Raw genomic sequence first — 24,730 nt, 5'->3', positions numbered from 1 at the left:
CTACTAGTGAAAGGTAAAGAGTTAAACAGTGGAAGTTAGATTAATGAAAGGGAAATTATATAGCTAGTCATATGAGTTATACTGTAGGAGGAAATGGCAACCCACTCCGGTATTCTTGCTGAGATAATCCCATGACAGAGAAGCCTGGCGAGCTACAGTCCACGTGGTTGGAAAGAGTCAGACACAACTGACTGACGGACACATGAATTACACAGTTAATAAGGGCTAGGGCATGATTTGAATAAAGTCATCTGGTTCTAAAATCAATGCTGTTAACTGCTGTACAATGCTGTCTCTCCCTTTCTACTTTTGTTTATTTAGAAAAGTCTTGGGTTGAGAGTAGGGTTTAATAAAAGGGGAGCATCATGTTTTAAAAGTTTTGAGTTCATATCAGTTTCTAGGGTCGTTATAATCAAGTACCACAACTCGGTGGCTTAAAATAAGAGAAATTTCTTCTGTCACTGTTTTAGAGTGTAGAAATCCAAAATCCGGATGTTAGGAGGCTGTCCTTCCTCTGAGATTCTGGGTAGAATCCTTCCTTGCCTCTTCACGGCCTCTGTGGTGGCCAGTAGTCCTTGGTGCTGAGATGTATTAGTCCCATCTCTGCTTGTGGCTCCATGTTGAATCCTCCCTGCGCTGTCCTCATACAGCATTTTCCTCTTCTTAGGAAGACACCAGTTATGCTAGATGAAGGGTCATCCTGTTATTGCATGACTACATCTTAGTGTAACTAATTACACTTGTAAAGACTATTTCTAAATGGTCATGCTGTGAGGTCTGGGGAAGGACATTAATTTCGAGAGGACACTATTCAACCCCAGTTATAGAGCATATAAATCAACTCTTGTTTTCTAGAGTACCTTTCAGTTTAAGCCCAAAAACCCTACATGAAAAGCTACAAGGCTTTGTTTCTTCCTTTTTTTCAAAAAAATATTATTTTTACTTTATTTTACTTTACAATACTGTATTGGTTTTGCCATCCTTTTTGGTGTTAATCCTGTGCTACATAATATTCTGCCTGAGAAGACTGACATTATTCTCAACTTCTGCCTTTTTCTTGCCTTCTTTTGGCCTCTTGCTCATGATTTATTTGAGACTAGATTTTATTCTGGAATTTTCTTCTGGGATGTTCTGTGATTTTTTTTTTAAAGGATCATTTTCTCAACTATTATTATAACCTACAAGAATGTTGGTTTGTTTTTTTCTTGTAAATTTGTGATAATTAGTTCAGAAACCAACTTTGGTGTTTTTGGAGGTTGAGTTCTGACAGTTTCTTCTGAATAATCTTGTGTCCATTTCTATTGGGATTTGAAAGTTAGGGTCAGTAAGTTCTAATAATTATTTTTGTTTTTTCAGTGGTTATTATTGTTAAAATGACAGATTGTGAGAAATGTGGGACTGCCTTAGCTTCTGACCTGGGAGCTTCTCTATACTAGCGTGGTTGGCCCAATTGTGTCAACCTATTTCATTTGTTTTGCAGGGGGCCCGGGAAACATTTGAGAACTATTACCGAAAACAAAGGCGAAAACAGGCTCGTTTGGTGCTCCAGCCTCCATCTAACATGGTAGGATAACCACTTTTATTTTTCTCCCTTTTTTCATTTTTCTTCTATATCTTTTAATTATTTTCCACTTCTATCTTTTAATTATTTTCCCCCCCTGCTAAATTGTCATTTGGGGACCAGTTTTGATGGCTGTGACTTGCACTAAGAAAGTAGCAACTAACATTTCTTGGTTGCTATGTTTCAGGCATTCTTCTAAGTACTAGATATGTATTGTCTCATTTCATCCTCACTGTAATCCTATAAAGGTAGGTTGTTGTTGAGTCACCCAGTCATGTCCGATTCTTTGCAACCCCATGGACTGTAGCACGCCAGGCTTCCCTGGGCTTCAGTATCTCCTGAAGTTTGCTCAAACTCATGTCCATTGAGTCGGTGATGCCATCCCACCATCTTGTTCTCTGTTGACCCCTTCGCCTCCTGCCCTCAATCTTTCCCAGCATCAGGGTCTTTTCCAGTGAGTGAGTGCTTTATGTCAGGTGCCTGATGTATTGGAGCTTCAGCTTCAGTATCGTCCATCCAGTGACTATTCAGGATTGATTTCCTTTAGGATTGCGTGGTTTGATCGCCATACTGTCCAAGGGAATCTCAAGAGCCTTCTTCAGCACCACAGTTCGAAGGCATCAATTGTTTCATGCTCAGCCTTCTTTATGGTCCACCACTCACATTGGTACATGACTATTGGAAGAACCACAGCTTTGAGTATATGGACTTTTGTTGGCAAAATGACGTCTCTGCTTTTGAATACGCTGTCTAGGTTTGTCATAGCTTTTTTTACAAGGAGCAAGTGTCTTTTAATTTCATGGCTGCAGCCCCCATCTGCAGTGATTTTGGAGCCCAAGAAAATATAATCTGTCACTGTTTCCACTGTTTCCACATCTATTTGCCATGAAGTGATGGGACCGGATGCCATGATCTTTGTTTTCTTAATGTTGAGTTTTAAGCCAGATTTTTCACTCTCCTCTTTACCTTCATCAAGAGGCTCTTTAGTTCCTCTTCACTTTCTGGCAATAGGGTAGTGTCATCTGCATATCTGAGGTTATTGCTATTTCTCTCGACAATCTTGATTCCAGCTTGAGGTTCATCCAGCCCAATGTTTCACATGATGTACTCTGCATATAAGTTAAATAAGCAGGGTGACAATATACAGTCTTGATGTACTTCTTTCCCAAATTGGAACCAGCCCATTGTTCCATGTCCAGTCCTAACTGTTGCTTCTTGATCTGCATACAAATTTCTCAGGAGGCAGGTAAGGTGGTCTGGTATTCCCATCTCTTGAAGAATTTTCTACAGTTTGTTCTGATCCATACAGTCAAAGATTTTAGCATAGCCAATGAAACAGAAGTAAATGTGTTTCTGCAGTTTACTTGATTTTTCTGTGATCCATCTGATGTTGGCAGTTTGATCTCTGGTTCCTCTGCCTTTTCTAAATCCTGTTGAACATCTGAAAGTTCTTAGTTCATGTACTGTTGAAGCCTCACTTGAAGGATTTTGAGCATTACTTTGCTAGCATATAAAATAAGTACAATTGTGGGGCAGTTAGAACATTCTTTGACATTGCCCTTCTTTGGAATTCAAATGAAAACTGACATTTCCAGTCCTATGACTACTGCTAAGTTTTCTAAATTTGCTGATATATTGAGTGCAGCACTTTAACTGCATCATCTTTTAGGATTTAAAATAGCTCAGCTGAAATCCCATCACCTCCACTAGCTGTGTTCATAGTGATGTTTTCTTAGGTGCACTTGACTTCCCATTCCAGGATGTCTGGTTCTAGGTGAGTGATCACACCATCATGGTTATCCGGGTCATTAAGACGTTTTTTGTATAGTTCTGTGTATTCTTGACACCTTTTCTTAATATCTTCTGTTTTTGTTAGGTCCATACCATTTCTGTCCTTTATTGTGCCTGCCTTTGCATGAAATGTTCCTTTGGTAATTTTATTAAAGAGATCTCTAGTCTTTCTCATTCTATTGTTTTTCTCTGTTTCTCTGCATTGTTCACTTTAGAAGGATTCCTTATCTCTCCTTGCTATTCTTTGGAACTCTGCATTCAGCTGGGTATGTTTTTCCCTTTCTTTAAGACTTGCTTCTCTTCTTTTTTCAACTATTTGTAAGGCCTCCTCAGATAACCATTTTGCCTTTTTTGCATTTCTTTTTCTTGGGGATGGTTTTGATCACTGCCTCCTGTACAATGTTAGGAACTTCTGTCCTTGGTTCTTCAGGCATTCTGTCTGTCAGATCTAATCCCTTGAATCTATTTGTCACTTCTACTGTATAATCATAAGGGATTCGATTTAGGTCATCCTTGAATGGCCTAGTGGTTTTCCCTACTTACTTCAATTTAAGTCTGAATTTTACAATAAGGAGTTCATGATCTGAGCCACAGTCGGTTCTTGATCTTGTTTTTGCTGACTGTATAGAGCTTTACCATCTTTAGCTGCAGAGAATATACTCAGTCAGATTTTGGTACTGATCATCTGGTGACGTCCATATGTAGAGTCGTCTCTTTCTCTTCTGTTGTTGTAACAGGGTGTTTGCTATGATCAGTGTGTTCTCTTGGCAAAACTCTGTTAGTGTTTGCTCCGCTTCATTTTGTACTCCAAGGCCAAACTTGCCTGTTATTCCAGATATCTCTTGATGTCCTACTTTTGCATTTCAATCCCCTGTGATGAAAAGGGCATCTTTTTTTGGACACCTTGTTAGTTCTAGAAGGTCTTCTAGGTCTTCACAGAACTGTTCTACCTCGGCTTTTTTAGCATTAGTGGTTGGGGCATAGATACGTAGGCACTCTTATTGTATTTACTTTATAGTCTTGGGACTTGAGCCTTAAGAAATTTAGCTGATTTGTGTCTTTATCAAAACAAAAACAATAACTTTTTTCTTCTTTGCTTTTTTGTAGCATGAAACCTTAGACGGCTACAGGAAGTATTTTAATCAAATTGTCGGGTGGGTATTTGTGTGTGTGTCTTAAATTTATGTACTTTCAATAGTTTGTACACTTTTCCTGAGACTTAGAAAAGTACAACAAGTGTTCTTTGGGAATTTATTTTTCTTTTCTTTATTTAAATTCTTAAAACAAGATTTGGTTTTGAATATCTGATGATTTTAAAGGAATGTCTATTTGTTTCAACATTATATCCTTGGAGAATACTTTTTATGGAGAAAGGAAGAATAAAGTTGAATTGTAACCTTATTATATGTGATAGTTTGCTTTTCCATTGTTAAGAGAGAACCAAGCAATCAACAAATGTTGGCACATTTTTTCTAAAAGAGCCAAATGGTAACATGTTTTAGGTTCAACAGACCAAGTGGTTTCTCTTGCAGCTATTCAGCTTTGTTGCGGTACAAAAACAGCTATAGACAATATGTACATGAGACACAATTGGTGTGTTCCAATAAAACAGTAGTTATAAAAATAAGCAGTGTGCCGAATTTATTCCATGGACTGCATCGTTTGCCACCCTCATCTTGAGAATATACACTAGTTTGGAATTGCAGTTCCCCAATAAGCTCCCCAAATATAGGCAGCGTATTCTTATTGCAAAATAGTGACTTTGTAGTGAAAAAAGGGAAATAAGTTGAATTGTTCTATGAAATTTCTCTTTCAAATTCAGATTGTTGTAATGTAATTGATAACTTTATTAAAGTGTTATCATGAGCAATTCTCTATTTAAAGAATTGTTGTAATTAGTATGACTATTTAGGTAAGATAGCTAAAGATACATTTCAGATGCATACAAATTAGGATACCACAGCAGAATGTTAAAAAATATGTGTGTATTTTTTTACTTTTGTGCTATATCTTTTCAACACTTTGATGAAAAAGTTTTGTATAAGGGGAATTGTTTTAATATTTTGTGTGTTGGATTCTTAAAATAATGGGTGTTTTAACTTTTGTTGTTTTTTGTAAAATGTTTTAATGGCCTCGTGTTTTTACTGTAGTGAAACTAGTCTCCTTTATCTATAAACATTATTTTCTTCCCTTTTAAATTCCAGGACAGCATGGTTAACATTTAAGGCAAATGTAATTCCAGTTTCTATTGAAGTGATTAATATGATATCATGATCAAAGGTATAATTCCAAGTCTAATAAATCTGATTTTGTTTGCTATACCAAACAGCTTTCTCTAAGAAAAAACACTACTATTGCCTTCAAATTTAATGGCAGCTCTTAATGTTTGTGACATGCTGAAAATTGTAATCAAACTATTTTCTGACAGCTGTTTTTTCTTTTTTCTCAATCTTAGCTTTTTTGTGGTTGAAGATCACATTTTACATACAACACAGGGCTTAGTAAATAGAGCCTACATTGATGAACTGTGGGAAATGGCACTGTCAAAAACCATCGCAGCACTCCGTACTCACTCGGTATGTAAGACACCCAAGAGAAGTTTTTACTTCAAGCTAATTGTCTCTAGACTATTCAGTCTTCTACAGCTTTAAAATCATCCTATGGATATCATTTACTCATGAAAGATGTATGGAAGTAACCACTTCAAACTGCATGTTCTCTAATGCTAAGCCCTCTTTTGTGGATGTTCTTTGCATTAAGAAAGCAACGGCTAACATTTACTGATGGTTCTCTATGTCTCAGGCATTGTTTTTGTATTGTTACCGTGTACTGCATATATATTTCATCTTCACTTCATCTTTCTAAGGCAGATACTGTTTTTATATTTGTCATGTAGACTGCAGAACAACCTCAGCGAGGTTAAGTAGCTAGCCTAATATCACCCAACAAATAGAGCTTGGATTCGAACCTTGACAGTATGGCTGCAGAGCCCATTTCTTAGCCACTACACCTTAGTGCCTTTGTAATGCCTATTAATACAGGTTTGGAGTTCACAGATTTATTCTTACTCCATAACATTTCAATAAGTTGCCCGATTTTCAGTTTCCATGCTCTATTGATTTGTTTTACGATAGCATCAATTTTTAATGATCATCTACTTTATTACAGGTGGAGAATCCTGGCTCTGAATTATTTGTTTATTCATTCATTCAATATTTCTTGAACAAGGATTACATGTTGATCATAGCAATACAAGAATGAATAAGATCAAGGACTTTGTTCTTAGAGAGCTGTATTATGATTGGGGAGATTCCCAATAAACTAATCAATATCAGACAGTGATAATGCAATGCAGTTAAAAGAGAGTGATATATTAGGACAACACGGTGCCTGATTTTGATAAGTGATATGAATGGCATTCTGAGATCTAAATATCAAGGAGTCAGTATTTGTGCAAAGATCAATTAAAGATCATACTAGGTATAAGGAACAGTAGTGCAAGGACTTTGTGGTATTATTATGTATGAAAGTGTTTCAGGAACAATAGTGAGAAGTTAATAATAAAAGATAATTTGGTATTTTAAAAATTTCAAGAAATGGTTCTAGTATGCATACTATTTTGTTAACCAGAAGCTTAAAAGTCATTCGTCTCTATCTATACATTATCAAGTGTTTCAGAGTAAATACCATGTCTAAAATTTAGAGTTGAAGGGAGTGTAACCACTTTAAAGGAAACTGAATAATGCTCCAAGTGGGTAGAACATAAGACATAGAACCCTAAGGAGGTATGGTAGGAAGTAAGAATAAAAAAAATAGGAAGATTTCACATTATTTAGGACCCGTTTGACCCTTTAAGCAGTGAGTTAAGTGTTCGGGACAGGAGTAGAGTAAATTGGAGTGAGAAGATCAGATTTCTATTTTTAAAAGATTATTCTAGCTAAATAATGGACGAGGGATGAGAATGGATGTGGGGGGAAGAGTTATTGGTAGGCTGGTCTAGCATTCCAGACAAGAGATGATTGCTGGACAAAAGTGATCGTAGATACGGAAAGAAGTAGATGAGTCTGAGAGATATTTAGGAAGTAAGACTTATAATACTTTGTGATGGACTAAATATAAGAGAGAAGGTTAAAAGAAGTATCAGGGCCTAGGTTTATGATTTTCTTCCTTGGATGATAGTGTTGGTATTGATGGTTTGGAGTGGGAAAGTCATAAGTTACTTTTGGATACGATTACTTTAGATGCCTTTGTGCAATTAAAGTAGTAGGGTCTGTCATTGTTGGTCAGTTGCTGAGTCATGTCTGACTCTTTGCGACCCCATGGACTGCAGCACACCAGGCTTCCCTGTACTTTACCATCTCCCAGAGCTTGCTCAAACTCATGTCCATTAAGTCAGTGATGCTGTCCAAACATCTTGTCCTCCATCATCCCTTTCTCCTCCTGCCTTCAATCTTTCCCAGCATCAGGGTCTTTTCTAATGAGTCAGCTCTTCACATCAGGTAGCCAAGGTATTGGAGCTTTAACTTCAGGATCAGTCATTCCAATGAATATTCAGGATTGATTTCCTTTAGGATTGACTGGTTTGATCTCCTTGCAGTCCAAGGTACTTTCAAGAGTCTTCTCCAACACCACAGTTCAAAAGCATCAATTCTTTAGCACTCAGGCTTCTTTATGGTCCAACTCTCACATCCATACAAGACTACTGGAAAAACCATAGCTTTGACTAGACAGACCTTTGTTGGCAAAGTAATGTCTCTGCTTTTTAATACACTATGTGGGTTTGTCATAGCTTTTCTTCCAAGGAGCAAGTGTCCTTTAATTTCATGGCTGCAGTCACTATCTGCAGTGATTTTGGAGCCCAAGAAAATAAAGTCTGTCACTGTTTCCATTGTTTCCCCATCTATTGGTTATGAAGTGATGGGACCGGATGCCATGATCTTTGTTTTTTGAATGCTGAGTTATATGCTAGCTTTTTCACTCTCCTCTTTCAGTCTCATGAAGAGGCAATTTAGTTCATCTTTGCTTTCTGCCATAAGGGTGATGTCATCTGTGTATCTGAGGTTATTGATATTTCTCCTGGCAGTGTTGCATCTCGCTTTTGCTCTATCTAGCCTGGCATGCTGTACTCTGCACATAGGTTAAATAAGCAGGGTGACAGTATACATCCTTGACATACTCCTTTCCCAATCTGGAACCGTAGTTTCATGTCTAGTTCTAACTGTGTTGGGTTTTGACCCAGATAAGGTGGTCGTATTCCTATCCCTTTAAGAATTTTCCACAGTTTGTTGTGATCCACACAGTCAAAGGCTTTAGCATAATCAATGAAGCAGAAGTAGATGTTTTTCTGGAATTCTCTTTCTTTTTCTATGATCCAGTGGATATTGGCAGTTTGATCTCTGGTTCTTCTGTCTCTAGCTTTATTGATTAACATATCAATTTGAAACCAAAGAGGTTATGTTGTTACTGAATGTGCTGCAATACTTTCTCCTTTTTCTTGGTAGTTTCTTTAGTATTTATAAATGTTAAATGTTTACATATCTAATTTATATTTATCTTATTTAAAAATTTCTCCCATTGCTTATATGAGTCCAAGGACTTTATCTGGCATTTTAACCATTATATGCTTGCATCATATTAAAATCTGTCATATTTTAAAGTATTTTTTAATGTTTCTGCCTATTTGAAACTAAAAAAGTCTCTTACCTATTTTATGGCTTGATTTTTACACAGTTATATTATTACTACCACCTGTTCTTTTTTTATTACTACCACCTGTTCTTAATGTCATTTAAGGTATGATTAAACAATCTCATTTTAACTTTTTGCCATACTATATCCATTGTCCTAGGATCATTTTTTAAATGTCTTACTATCTTCCATTTTATGGTGTGCTGTTATTAATACATAAAAATTATACAAAGATAACATGATTAATAAAAGTTAGAAAATATTGATTATTGATAGTAATGAAATTGGCCATGATCCCTGGCATAATTATTATCTGTCTTATATGTAAATTTGAAGTGACTTTTTTCTGTGTATGAATACATGATAATGCAATATATATTTTAAATAAAACATGCTGTATTTTTCACTTAATAGGTAATGAATTTGTGTAAATTTTAAAGTGCATTTATATAACATTCCACCTCAGGGATGTAACATTTTAAAGATTAATTCACTTGATAAGCTTTTTAAAAAAAGTTTTTTAAGCTGTTATTAACATTGTAGTAAATATTCTACCAACTTAACCTTGGGAAATTGATAATTCTTAGGATAAATTCTTAGATGTGAATGTAGTAAAGTCTGTGTATTGCTGGGGCTCTGGTTGTATATTGCTAATTTGCTTTACAGAAACACTGAACCATTTAGCACACTAAACATCATCTATTAGACTTCCCATTTCGCTATTCCTTTTATTCCACAGAAAGTTATTTTTAAAAACAAAAAAGTCATTCCCAATATAGTAATATCAGAAATTATATCTTAATTTAATATTTTTCTTTAATACTGATGGTAAAAATCTCTTCACATGCTTTTTATTCATATATCTTCTTATAATTTCCTGTTGATATGTATAACCTTTATTTTGTATTATAGTCATTTTATTTTATATTTATTAGTAACACATGGATGTTAATTTTTAACATTAACTTTAATCTGAATGTTATTCTCTAGTCTGATATATATTAATAGATTGTATTATCTGATTGTAAATATTTTCTTAGTTTCATGTGTCTCTGACCTTTGGTGTCCTTTTTTATGGCTTTACAAAAGTTTAAAATTTTTTATGCAGTTACATTTATTGATCTTTACCTTTACTATTTATGTTTTCCTTATTCCAAGGAAATATAATTATTTGTCTATATTTAATTTTAGTACTTCAATAGTTACTTTTTTAACGTATAATTCACAAACTAATATTTTAATATTGAGTGTGAGGTTGGACTCTAATTATTGTAAAACAACTCATCAGTGTGTGTGTGTGTGTGTGTGTGTGTGTGTGTGTACATGCCAATGACAGTATTGTGATGATCTGTTGTTTTATTCAGCTTGGTTTGCCATAATAAAATATATAGATTGGGTAGCTTCAACAGCAGAAATTTAGTTTGCCACTGTTCTAGAGACTGAAAGTCTGAGATTATTAGCATGCCTTCATGGTTGGTTTCTGGTCAGGGATCTCTTTTGGGGTTGCAGATGATCACATTCTCATTGCGTCTTCACATGGCCTTTCCTCAGCATATATTCCACTGTCTTTTAAAAGGACCCTAGTCTCATCAGATTAGGACCTCACCCTTATGACCTCATTTGACTTTATCTCTTCAGGGCCTTTTCTCTTTGGAGAAGGCTACACTGGTGCTATGACTTCAGTATATGAATTTTGTGGGGAACAGTGTTCAGTTCATTAACATCTGTCCTTTCCCAATATATGTTGAAGACCACCTTAATCATATATAATAATATCTTATATATATACTAAGATCTACTTCTGAGCTCTGATTCCTGCTCACTCCCTTCCTTCTCTCTATATGTCTTTTAAGAAAAAGCTTTATTTATTAACACTTTTGGCCATACTGGGTCTTCACTGCTGCATGCAGAGTTTATCTAATTGCCGTGAACAGGGGCTATTTGTTGCGGTGCTTGGGTTTCTCATTGCGGTGGCTTCTTTTGTTGTGGCTCATGGGCTCTAGATGAGTGAGGTTCAGTTGTGGCACATGGACTTAGTTGCTCCACGGCATGTGCGAACGTACTGAACTAGGGACTGAACCTGAGGACCCTGCATTGGCAGGTGGATTCTTAGCCACTGGACCACCAGGGAAGCCCCTCTCTGTATGTCTTGAATCAGTATATTATTATTATTTGATTACTACATCTGATATAATATGCCTTAATTTCTTTTTTTTTTTGGTAATAATATTCTTTCGTCATTTTTCATGCCAAGTTCCTGTACATTTTTACTACATTGGTAAATTATATATTCCAGTTCAGTCAGAAGTTTAGATATTATGTATTCCAGATTGCAGTTTACACTGTATTGCAAACAGCATTATGCCTAGTGCAGCTGTAATAATGAAAGTATCACAGAGTGTTGTACAGATATGAAATGTAAACTTAAACTCTGAAAAATTCATGGAAATTAGGGATAAGCAAGGAGAAAGTTTTACCATAATGTAGTATACATATATATATATATATGATTTAATAACATATATTCATAGAGATTTTATATGTATTCATTAGCCTAGTGTAAGCTTCATTCATTTATATATTAAAAGCCAACCATTGACTACTTCCTCTTAAATTCTGGGCATACAACAGTGAAAAAAACAGTCAAATTCCTCCTCACATGCTGCATATATTCTAGTAGGGGAAGAGAGACCTTAAATACATAAATATAAATGTTAATATGTCACATCAAATACTGATAAATTCCATGAAGGATAATAAAACTAAGCAAGGATAATTGGGATTTCTAGAGAAGAAATATTGGGGAAAGTATCTTATTTTGTGTGTGATAGGATGCGAAGTTCTTTCTTTTTTTTAAATATAAATTTATTTATTTTAATTGGAGGTTAATTACTTTACAATATTGTATTGTTTTTGCCATACATCAACATGAATCCACCACAGGTATACATGTGTTCCCCATCCTGAACCCTCCTCCCTCCTCCCTCCCCGTACCCTCTGGGTACGTATCCCTCTGGGTCGTCTCAGTGCACCAGCCCCAAGCATCCAGTATCATGCGTCGAACCTGGACTGGCGATTCGTTTCATATATGATATTATACATGTTTCAATGCCATTCTCCCAAATCATCCCACCCTCACCCTCTCCCTCTCCCACTGAGTCCAAAAGACTGGTCTATACATCTGTGTCTCTTTTGCTGTCTCGCATACAGGGTTATCGTTACCATCTTTCTAAATTCTTTCTTACAAGGGCATTTTTGAGCAAAGACATGAAGAACTAAGGGCTTTGATATAGTATGCTTTCATTTTTTTAGGGCATATATATCTTATAATATACTCTTTTAAAATATACTGTTTATCTCATTGTTCTTCTAGACTAATTCAAGAATTGCTTTGTTGTATCCCTTTTACCTCTTCAGTTCAGTTCAGTTCAGTCGCTCAGTCGTGTCCGACTCTCTGCAGCCCCATGAATCGCAGCAAGCCATGCCTCCCTGTCCATCACCAGCTCCTGGAGTTCACTCAGATTCACGTTCATCGAGTCACTGATGCCATCCAGCCATCTCATCCTCTGTCGTCCCCTTCTCCTCCTGCCCCCAATCCCTCCCAGCATCAAAGTCTTTTCCAATGAGTCAACTCTTTGCATGAGGTGGCCAAAGAACTGGAGTATCAGCTTTAGCATCATTCCTTCCAAAGAAATCCTAGGGCTGATCTCCTTCAGAATGGACTGGTTGGATCTCCTTGCAGTCCAAAGGACTCTCAAGAGTCTTCTCCAACACCACAGTTCAAAAGCATCAATTCTTCGGCGCTCAGCCTTCTTCACAGTCCAACTCTCACATCCGTACATGACTACTGGAAAAACCATAGCCTAGACTAGACGGACCTTAGTCGGCAAAGTAATGTCTCTGCTTTTCAATACGCTATCTAGGTTGGTCATAATTTTTCTTCCAAGGAGTAAGCATCTTTAAATTTCATGGCTGCAGTCACCATCTGCAGTGATTCTGGAGCCCCCAAAAATAAAGTCAGCCACTGTTTCCACTGTTTCCCCATCTATTTGCCATGAAGTGATGGGACCAGATGCTGTGATCTTCGTTTTCTGAATGCTGAGCTTAAAGCCAACTTTTTCACTCTCCACTTTCACTTTCATCAAGAGGCTTTTTAGTTCCTCTTCACTTTCTGCCATAAGGGTGGTGTCATCTGCATATCTGAGGTTATTGATATTTCTCCCGGCAATCTTGATTCCAGCTTGTGTTTCTTCCACCTCCCCCAAAACTGAATCATAGTATTATTATGCAGTAAATCTGCACATTTAAATGGAGGTAATTGACCTATTTCAGTATCTGGTATTTTTTCACTGGGAATGTTTGTGTTTTTCTCACCTATTTGCTTTTATGTCTTTTGGTAGACTATTTTATGTATTCCTGTCTACGTCCTAATTTTGGTATTTTATGGTTTATTTCAGGTACTGTTTTAAAGAAGATTTGTTTCAAACTCATATTTGTTAACCAGTATTACTGTCATTCTAAGGGAGAGAAGTCCTTGATTTTGTTTATTTTATATCTATTTCTCTAATTTCACCAATTTTGTTTTTCCTGGGAAAAGCTATGTTTCTTATAGAAAACTTAGATTTCTTCCAATTTTTTTTTTTTTTGGTAAAGCAGTGGTTCTTCACTTTTTGTGTATGACTGATACATTTGAGACTATGGCAAGTCTTTAAAACTCTCTCAGCAAGAAAATACACTGTTTTCTTCATCATACAATCGTATTTATTATCATTAAGAATAGGACACACTGCAAGTGTGCTGATGAAAGTGTATATCTATGGAAAATTAATTTAATGGAATTTTCACCGGTGGATCTACTGTATATTCTTTTGAACTGAAGGAAAAATGACACAACTACTTTTAAAAAACAGTTCAGCATCAGTCTACAGAGGCATAAAGAAATTAGTGGTCTCTTAGGGCTGAAAGTGGGTATGAGGAATAAGCAGGTGATAGCTTAAGGGGCACAGGGTTTCTCTTTGAGGTGATGAAAATGTTGTAAAATTGATTATGGTTATATTTATACCTGTCTGCAAAGATATTTTTTTTAATGTAAAAAAAAACATTGAATTATATACTTTAAATGGGTGGTATTGGAATTTTATTTCAACATAAGCATTAAAATATAACTCAGCATTACATGCATTTACCCACTGAACCATATTTATCCATTATGAGATAGTGTAGTTGATGCCACGTATACCAGTTCCATCCTATTATACTATTTACTGCATTATATTTTCAGCAAGAAAGAGAGATAGACAACCTAAACATCAAAACAAATCTCAAAAGGAAACATTTTATCTGAGTGGTTATTTTTTTTATAAGAATTATAACTTTCTGTCACTAATTAAAACTCTTTGTATTTTCTAATTGAATTATCAATCTTTGCATAAATTAGAAACATTTTGAAAGGTATATTATTCTCAGTGCTGATTTTATAAGATTTACTACCTGACTGCTAGTAAAATGATAGGCAGATCATCTGATAATACTGGAAAAATACTTTTTATAATTTAAATTATGGGACAATGTAATCTATAGGCAAAAATCATCATGTTTTATAGCTATTAAGCATTAGACATCTTTTCTTATTATGTGATAGGCAGACAAGAGTGTATACTGTGATAGTGGTTTGATACTCACCCACAGCCATATTCACCCTCCCACACACCCATTTTTGAATCAGAGGGTATACTGAGAATATGTGTCATTCAGCTCCCCTAACCAAATTGACATTGAAATAAAATGTAAGAAAAACTAAAAGGGAAAACTGTTCAAAGTGTATCTCTATAGGCTAGAAAATTTGAAAAATTTACTGAACTTAGAAAATCAGATGGAATCAGAATAATGACTCAGCCTGAGGAAAGAAAATATTGGATTAAGTATGAAGTAGAAGGTTTTGTGGCACCCCACTCCAGTACTCTTGCCTGGCAAATCCCATGGATGGAGGAGCCTGGTAGGCTGTAGTCCATGGGGTCACTAGGAGTCTGACACGACTGAGCGACTTCACTTTCACTTTTCACTTTCATGCATTGGAGAAGGAAATGGCAACCTACTCCAGTGTTCTTGCCTGGAGAATCCCAGGGACAGGAGAGCCTGGTGAGCTGCTGTCTATGGGGTTGCACAGAGTCGGACACGACTGAAGCGACTTAGCATCAGCAGTAGCAGCAGCAGCAACAGAGGGTTTTGTTAAAGCAGGAAGTGTTCCAAATGGAATCTAGGAACACTCTAAATTCAGTCAACAAATATCATGAGCAGGAATGAGGCTGGGAGAAATCTTGGTGGAAATACTTTAGAGATCTGCCTTATATGCAGAATACATCCTGCAAAATGCTGAGCTGGATGAATCACAAGCTGGATTCAAGACTGCTTGGAGAAGTATCAGGAACCTCATATATGAAGATGATACCACTCCAGTGATAGAAAGTGAAGAGGAACTAAAGAGCCTCCTGATGAAGGTGAAAGAAGAGTGAACAAGGTGGCTTAAAATTCAACATTCAAAAAACTAAGATCATGGCATCCAGTCCCATCACTTCACGGCTAATAGATGGGGAAATAATGGAAACAGTGGCAGATTTCATTTTCTTGGGCTCCAAAATCACTGCAGACAGTGACTGTAGCCATGAAATTAAAAGGTGCTTGTTCCTTGGAAGAAAAGCTATGACAAACCTAGCTGCTGCTGCTGCTGCTAAGTCACTTCAGTTGTGTCTGACTCTGTGCGACCCCATAGATGGCAGCCCACCTGGCTTCCCCGTCCCTGGGACTCTCAGGCAAGAACACTGGAGTGGGTTGCCATTTCATTCTCCAATGCGTGAAAGTGAAGTCTCTCAGTCGTGACCGACTCTTAGCAACCCCATGGACTGCAGCCCACCAGGCTCCTCCATCCATGGGATTTTCCAGGCAAGAGTACTGGAGTGGGGTGCCATTGCCTGCTCTGTGACAAACCTGTATTAAAAAGCAGAGACATTACTTTGCTGACAAAGGTTCATATAGTCAACGCTATGGTTTTTCCGGTAGTCACGTATGGATGTGAGAGTTGGACCATAAAAAAGACTGAGAACCAAAGAACTGTTGCTTTTAAAATGTGATTCTGGAGATAACTCTTGAAAGTCCCTTGGACAGCAAGGAGATCAAACCAGTCAATCGTAAAGGAAATCAACCCTGACTGTTCTTTGGAAGGACTGATGCTGAAGCACCAATGTTTTGGCCACCTGATGTGAACAGCTGACTCATTTGAAAAGACCCTGATGCTGGGGAACACTGAGGGCAGGGGGAGAAGAGGGTGATAGAGGATGAGATGGTTGGATCCATCATAGACTAAACGGACATGAGTTTGAGCAAACTTTGGGAGATAGTGAAGGACAGGGAAGCTTGAAGTGCTGCAGTCCATGGGCTCGCAGAGTTGGACAAGACTAAGTGAGTGAACAACAATATTTACATGATATAGAAGGCATTAATAATCAAAATGAATAGCTATTCTTTAGCAAAAACAAGTATTTCATGGAGTAGGAGAAAAATTTATAAAATAATCATTTCTCACTTTAGGAATATAGGAGGCTAGATTATTCATAGCAACTCTTCGGCTGGAAACAACTAAAAGTACTGCTTTATGTATATGCGTCATATAAGACATTAAGTCTCAGAGTGCTTAGTAAGGTTATTAAGGAATTAATCAGGCCAAATCCAGGGGAAATTGAGAGTCCAGAATTTCAGAGTGATATGCTGAAATACATAAGCTGCCTTTCCCTTGTGGTTGCTTGTTAGTCCAGACAATTTGTACTCAGATTTTATAATCTCTTGGGCCTACCTGAGATGGAGAGTCTAGTATGGTGCCCTCCCCACATTAAGCTGGAGAAAACTATTCCTTTCAGGTTAAGAATGCATCTGAAGTAAGTGATAAGCAGTCACAGTTCTTCCTTCAAAGAGATCTTCAGGTTTGGGGAGTTTTATCTTCAATTGTTATCTTACATAAATTCTTGGAGAACTGAAAAGGAAAATACTAACTCATTTTATGAGTTGTATGAGGTGTAAGTAATCTTGATAATGAAGCCAGAGAAGGATAGCATAACTCATAAGCTCATAAATATACAGGCTCATTCATAAATATAGTTGTATTTAGTGTTATAAAGATAAAAATACAAATAAATTAGAAAATAAACCTTTGAAAAGAAAAAGCAACATTGTCATTTTTGCCAATGATATGTTTTAGTACATTGAAAATCCAAAGGAATTTACAGAAAAATTATTATAATAAATGGAAGAGCTTAGCATATTCTCTGTTGCAAAATTAATTGTCACTTTATATCCAGGAATAAAATTTGAAAAATTAAAAATTTTAAAAGATAAAAATTGATACAATAGCACACATTAAAAGTAGTAGAAATATACCTAACATAATATGTCAAGACCTACATGGAGAAAATTCAAAAATATTTTTGAGAGATGGAAAGGAATTAAAGAAGACCTAAATAAAACTGAGAGTAATATCATGTTCAGTGATTGGAAGAGTTATTATTGTAGATACCTACTGTCTTAAAATTTATCTATAAATTTAATTCAATGCCAATTAAAATCTCCATAATCTTATTTTTGGAAAGATGAGTACCTTTGCAATTTGATTTATAATATTTTTAAGCCAGTACAAAAGCGAAGAATAGCTAAGAGACTCCTTAAGACTGAAGGCAAGGTGGTTTTTCTCTACCAAATATGAAGACTTGATTTAAAAATCTTACTAAATGAATATCAGACACTCTGGTACTGTCATTGGATAGATAATGGAACAGAATATAGGCCTCAAAAAAAAATTTGGTATTTATCAAAGACTGTTGCTGGTCAGTGGGTAGAGAACAGACTTTTCAATGAATAGTACTAGAACAATTGATTATCAGTATGGGGGAGATAATTATACCAAAAAAAAGTTTCAGGTTGGTAAAATACCAAAATGTGAAATGTAAGACCATAAATTTTCTACAAGATAGTGTAAGAGAATATCTTTGTGGTTTAGGATATGGAAGGAATTCCTAACTAAAATACAAAAGAGACACTAACCATAAAGATTCATATATTAGCCTACATTAAAACTAAGAAAAAAGCAAAAAAAATTAAAGATAGTAGATAAAATAAGACATATGGTGAGAAATGATATCTTCAACAGAGTATCAGCAAAGAACTAACATAAAATATATAAAAATTTGCACTATACATCATCACAACAGAGACAAACATCTCAGTAGAAATAACAAGCAAAAGATTTAGTTATTTCATTAAGGAAAGAATTCACTTGGCTGAGAAACATGTGCTCAACTTCAGTGCATTGGTGAAAGGCAGATAAAAACAAAACGAGATAACATGTAAAAATTAGTAATACAAATGTTGATAAAGACATGAATCATTCAGAACTCTTATATACTACTAAGGGAATAAGTGTAAATTGATAAAACCCTTTAAAAAAATAGCATAATCTTCTAAATAGATGATCCTCATTAACCACAAATTCTTTTACTATCTATATTCCCTTGAGAAACTTGCCCCAATGCACCATAGTACACATGCAAGAATATTCATTCCAGCATTGTTCACTTTTCAAAATTAGAAATGACTTAAATGTCAATGGTTGGATGGCATCAGCGACTCAATGAACATGAGTTCAGGTGAGCTCTGGGAGATGGTGAAGGACAGGGAAACCTGGTGTGCTGCAGTCCATGTGGTTGCCAAGAACGGACACCAATGAGCATCTAGACAACAAAATGTCCATTGATAATAAAATGAACAATCTGAGTTAAACTCATAGCATGGAATATTACACAGCATGAAAATGCCCACCCTGCAGCTATATACAGTAGCGTAGATGAATTTCACAAGTATAATGTTGAATTATAAAAGCAGGACAGAAAATTATACATACAGATTTTTCTCTATTTACATAATGTTGAAAAAATATTGAGTAAGGCTGAATATTTAGATGATTACAAAACAATGAAATTAAGAGAACGAACTGACAAGCCACAAATCGGGAGAAAATCTTTGCAAAACACATTCCTGATAAAGGCCTGGTATTGAAAATATATACAGAACTCTAACACTCAGCAGTAAGAAAACAACCCAATTAAAAAATTGGCAAAAGTTCACCACAGAAAATACTCAAATATCAAGAAAGCATGTAAAAAGATGCTTAACAACATACTTCATCAGTTCAGTTCAGTTCAGTTGCTCAGTCATGTCCAACTCTTTATGACCCAAGGACTATAGCACGCCAGGCCTCCCTGTCCATCACCAACTCCTGGAGTTTACCCAAACTCATGTCCATCGAGTCGATGATGCCATCCAACCATCTCATCCTCTGTTGTCCCCTTCTCCTCCTGCCCTCAATCTTTCCCATCATCAGGGTCTTTTCAAATGAGTCAGCTCTTCACATCAGGTGGCCAAAGTATTGGAGTTTCAGCTTCAACATCAGTCCTTTCAATGAACACCCAGGACTGATCTCCTTTAGGATGGACTCTCAAGAGTCTTTACCAACAACACTGTTGAAAGCATCAATTCTTCTGTGCTCAGCTTTCTTTAGAGTCCAACTCTCACATCCATACATGACCACTGGAAAAACCATAGCCTTGACTAGATGGACCTTTGTTGGCAAAGTGATGTCTTTGCTTTTTAATATGCTGTTTAGGTTGGTCATAACTTTCCTTCTGAGGAGTATGCGTCTTTTAATTTCATGGCTGCACATCATCTACAGTGATTTTGGAGCCCAACCAGAGTCAGTCACTGTTTCCACTGTTTCCCATCTTTTTGCCATGAAATGATGGGACTGGATGCCGTGATCTTCGTTTTCTGAATGTTGAGCTTTAAGCCAACTTTTTCACTCTCCTCTTTCACTCACTCATCAAGAGGCTCTTTAGTTCTTCTTCACTTTCTGCCATAAGGGTGGTGTCATCTGCATATCTGAGGTTATTGATATTTCTCCTGGCAATCTTGCTTCCAGCTTGTGCTTCCTCCAGCCCAGCGTTTCTCATGATGTACTCTGCATGTAAGTTAAATAAGCAGGATGACAATCTACAGCCTTAATGTGTTCCTTTCCCGATTTGGAACCCATCTGTTAGTCCATGTCCAGTTCTAACTGTTCCTTCCTGACCTGCATACAGATTTCTCAAGAGGCAGGTCAGCTGGTCTGGTATTCCCATCTGCTTTAGAATTTTACACAGTTTATTGTGATCCACACAGTCAAAGGCTTTCACATAGTCAATAAAGCAGAGATAGATGTTTTTCTGGAACTCTCTTGCTTTTTTGATGATCCAGCAAATGTTGGCAATTTGATCTCTGGTTCCTCTGCCTTTTCTAAATCCAGCTTGAACATCTGGAAGTTCATGGTTCATGTATTCCTGAAGCCTGGCTTGGAGAATTTTGAGCATTACTTTACTAGCGTGTGAGATGAGTGCAATTGTGCGGTAGTTTGAGCATTCTTTGGCATTGCCTTTCTTTGGGATTGGAATGAAAACTGACCTTTTCCAGTCCTGTGGCCACTACTTAGTTTTCCACATTTGCTGGCATATTGAGTGTAGCACTTTCACAGCATCATCTTTCAGGATTTGAAATAGCTCCACTGGAATTCCATCACCTCCACTAACTTTGTTCATAGTGATGCTTTCTAAGGCCCACTTGACATCACATTCCAGGATGTCTGGCTCTAGGTGAATGATCATACCATTGTGATTATCTGGGTCGTGAAGATCTCTTTTGAATAGTTCGTGTGTATTCTTGCCACCTCTTCTTAATATCTTCTGCTTCTGTTAGGTCCATACCGTTTCTGTCCTTTATTGAGCCCATCTTTGCATGAAATATTACCTTGGTATCTCTAATTTTCTTGAAGAGATCTCTAGTCTGTCCCATTCTATTATTTTCCTCTATTTTCTTTGCACTGATCACTGAGGAAGGCTTTCTTATCTCTCCTTGCTATTCTTTGGAACTCTGCATTCAAATGGGTATATCTTTCCTTCTCTCCTTTGCTCTTCACTTCTCTGCTTTTCACAGCTATTCGTAAGGCCTGCTCAGACAGCCATTCTGCTCTTTTGTATTTCTTTTTCTTGGGAAGGGTCTTGATCCCTGTCTCCTGTACAGTGTCATGGACCTCTGTCCATAGTTCATCAGGCATGCTGTCTACCAGATCTAGTCCCTTAAATCTATTTCTCACTTCCACTGTATAATCATAGGGGATTTGATTTAGGTCATACCTGAATGGTCTAGTGGTTTTCCCTACTTTCTTCAATTTGAGTCTGAATTTGGCAATAAGGAGTTCATGATCTGAGCCACAGTCAGTTCCTGGTCTTGTTTTTGCTGACTGTACAGAGCTTCTCCATCTTTGGCTGCAAAGAATATAATCAGTCTGATTTCGGTGTTGGCCATATGGTGATATCCATATGTAAAGTCTTCTCTTGTTTTGTTGGAAGAGGGTGTTTGCTATGACCAGTGCATTCTCTTTGCAAAACTCTATTGTCATATGTCATATGTCATCAGGAAATTACAAATTAAAATATCAGTGAACTACCACCACATGCCCAGTAGAATGACTATAATGCTGAAAGCACCAAATTCTGGAGAGAATGTGGACAACTGGTACTCTCATTGCTGATGGGAATGGAGAATGGTACAGCCAGCTTAGAAGAGAATTTGGAAGTTTATAGAAAATGCAAATAGATATAATATGCAGCAAGTAGGTATGCAGTATAGGTATTTGCCAAATGTGTTGAAAACGTATGTTAACACAAAAACCTGCCCACTAGTGTTTATAACAGCTTATTCAAAATAGCCAAAACCTGGAAGTAACCAAGATGTCCTTTAATAGGTGAATGGATGAACTCTTGCTTGAACTCTAGTACATCCTTATAATTGAATACTACTCAATGGCAAATGAAAGATATAATCTGTTAACCCACAAAAAGACATGGAGGAAGCTAAGTGCATATTGCTAAGTGAAAGTACCCAAACTGAGAAGGCTACATATTCATATAATTCCAATTATATGATATTCTTGACAAGGCAAAATTAAGGAGGCAATAAAAAGATAAGGGTTGCTAGGATTTGGGAGAAGGCTTGAGGGATAAATAGAGGAAGATAGGGAATTTCTAGGGCAGGCAGTGAAACTATTCTGTATGATATTGTAATGGTGGAATACATCATTATGCTTATGTTAAAACCCATAGATTATATAACACAGAGAGTAAACTCTAAGTAAGCTATAGAATTTAGTTAACAATAATAATGTGAATAATGTGTCAGTATTGGTTCACCAACTGTACCAAATGTCACCACACTAAGGGAAAATGTTATAATAAGGGAACCTGTGCATGAGTGTCTGTATGAAGGGATATATGGGAAACTCTGTACTTCCTGTTCAATTTATCTCTAAATGCAAAACTGCTCTAAAAAATAAGATCTATTAAGCTAAAAACTACAAAGAAAAAAGAATGAAAGAAAGATATATAATGATTATAATAAACATCATGATAATGTTTTCCTGAGTGGAAAGGAAAGAAGTTGTTTTTGAGTTTCTGATATGCTGGTGCTGATCAGTTATGTTTGCCTGGTAAAATTACATGTATAGGTTTTATTTATTATTTTCTTTATGTATACTATATTCACAGTTATACAAAATGTAAGAAGGAGGAAAAGGAAGGAAGGAAGCCACAGAAGGATAGAAATCAAAGATTAATGTTGTTTTCTTGAGATTTATGACTACCGTAATAGAGAAATTTAATTCTGATTGAATAGATAAAAGTGAATATCATTCTGTGATCAAGAAGACAGAGTCAAATATATAACCCCAATATAGAGCAGAGATAGAAAGAGGAGGAAAATATGAATGAAAAATTAAGAAACATGGATAATTGATGTAGATTTTGGTTGTATTTAGTGGAGATTTAGAAGTAAAATATAGTCACAAAGGAGGGACCTTAATAATTAAATGAACGAGGGAAATTTCCCTGTAGTAGAAAACGACTAGATTATTACAGCTCAAAGGATGCATCTTTTTGTCAGGCAGAGTAAAGGAGGCAGGCAGTTTTCTCATGTCTGAAATTGTGTATTTTAGTTTGAGTGCAAAAGAAAGACATTTCCAAACACATGAGGATGCAAAGTTTACTTTTCACCCATCCTATCTTGATACTGATGTCTTACCAAAAATGAAAAAAAATTTCAAAATACGAGATGGGGTGAGAATAAATAAAATGCGTGCAAAATATGAGAGTAAAACTCATAGATAAATTTAAATAACTGATCAGTTGTTTGTAAGTGAAAGTTGCTCAGTTGTGTCTGACTTTGCAACCCCATGGACTGTACAGCCCATGGAATTCTCCAGGCCAGAATACTGGACTGGGTAACCTTTCCCTTCTCCAGGGGATCTTCCCAACCCAGGAATAGAACCGGGGTCTCCTGCATTGCATGCAGATTCTTTACCAACTGAGCTTTCAGGGAAGCCCATTGTTTCTAAAGTTTAATGCTATTAAGAATCCCTACAAGAGGAGTGGCTTAATGTTGAAAACATTTTTAAAATGACACTACAGATTATTTCAAGTAAACAGTGGACAGAAAGTATCAGTTCAGTTCAGTTCAGTTCAGTCGCTCAGTTGTGTCCAACTCTTTGCAACCCTATGAATCACAGCATGCCCGGCATCCCTGTCCATCACCAACTCCCAGAGTTTGCCCAAACTCTTGTCCATCGAGTCAGTGATGCCATCCAGCCACCTCATCCTCTGACAGAAAGTATATATTGTTATTAATAACCAGTATAAGCTAATTTGAAAAAACTAATCCAATGAAAAACATGAAAGGATACAAAAAAGAAAGAATCATCGAAAATAGAAAACTTAAAATTAGATGGCTAGAATAGGTCCAAATATGTCAGTATTCATGAGAAACATCACCGGTAGAAAGTATTATAGTTTGGTTACTAAGAGAAATTTCTGCATTAAGATTATATAGAAAGTTTAAAAATGAAGAATGGGGAGCAGAAAGGGCAATATTCTTCAAGAACACTGGATTGAAGTTAAAGATTGTTAAATGGGAGAAGAGAGCAATATTTTGTTCTGATAATATTTTTAACCCATCAAAAAGACAGTAGCCCATTTACCGGAAAAAGCAAGCATTAGTATGTATATAAACAAAAACTGATAGTGGTAGGACAAGAAAGAGAGGCCACACCACTTTGGGAGAATTCAACATGCCTTCTTTAGGAATTGAGTTAAGTAGAGAGCAAGTAACCAAATTATACTTAAGAGAATTTGAATATCAAAAGTCACTGAAAAATAGTGACATAATACATCTTTGTAAAGAAGATGCCTTCCAAGTCGTTTCAGTTTTCAGATTTGTTAAGAGATTATAATAGCCAGGACATGGAAACAACCTAGATGTCCATCAGCAGATGAATGGATAAGAAAGCTGTGGTACATGTACACAATGGAGTATTACTCAGCCGTCAAAAAGAATTCATTTGAATCAGTTCTGATGAGATGGATGAAACTGGAGCCGATTATACAGAGTGAAGTAAGCCAGAAAGAAAAACACCAATACAGTATACTAACACATATATATGGAATTTAGAAAGATGGCAAAGACGACCCTGTATGCAAGACAGGAAAAAAGACACAGCGGTGTATAACGGAC

General features: G+C 36.4%; 1 protein-coding gene across 4 annotated transcripts in view; it reads left to right on the top strand.

Annotated features, from left to right (window-relative positions):
* Positions 1 to 24,730, top strand: part of EXOC6B (exocyst complex component 6B) — a 711,360-nt gene that overhangs the window by 372,076 nt on the left and 314,554 nt on the right. For all 4 annotated transcript variants that reach the window (XM_068984191.1, XM_068984200.1, XM_068984185.1 and 1 more), the window contains exons 9-11: positions 1,481 to 1,564; positions 4,460 to 4,506; positions 5,808 to 5,928. In XM_068984191.1, coding sequence (XP_068840292.1) covers positions 1,481 to 1,564; positions 4,460 to 4,506; positions 5,808 to 5,928 — 252 coding nt within the window. The remainder of the gene's footprint in view (positions 1 to 1,480; positions 1,565 to 4,459; positions 4,507 to 5,807; positions 5,929 to 24,730) is intronic.

Source organism: Capricornis sumatraensis, chromosome 1 (genome assembly GCF_032405125.1).
Source record: "Capricornis sumatraensis isolate serow.1 chromosome 1, serow.2, whole genome shotgun sequence".
NCBI lineage: Eukaryota > Metazoa > Chordata > Mammalia > Artiodactyla > Bovidae > Capricornis > Capricornis sumatraensis.
This window is presented reverse-complemented; position numbering and strand designations above follow the sequence as displayed.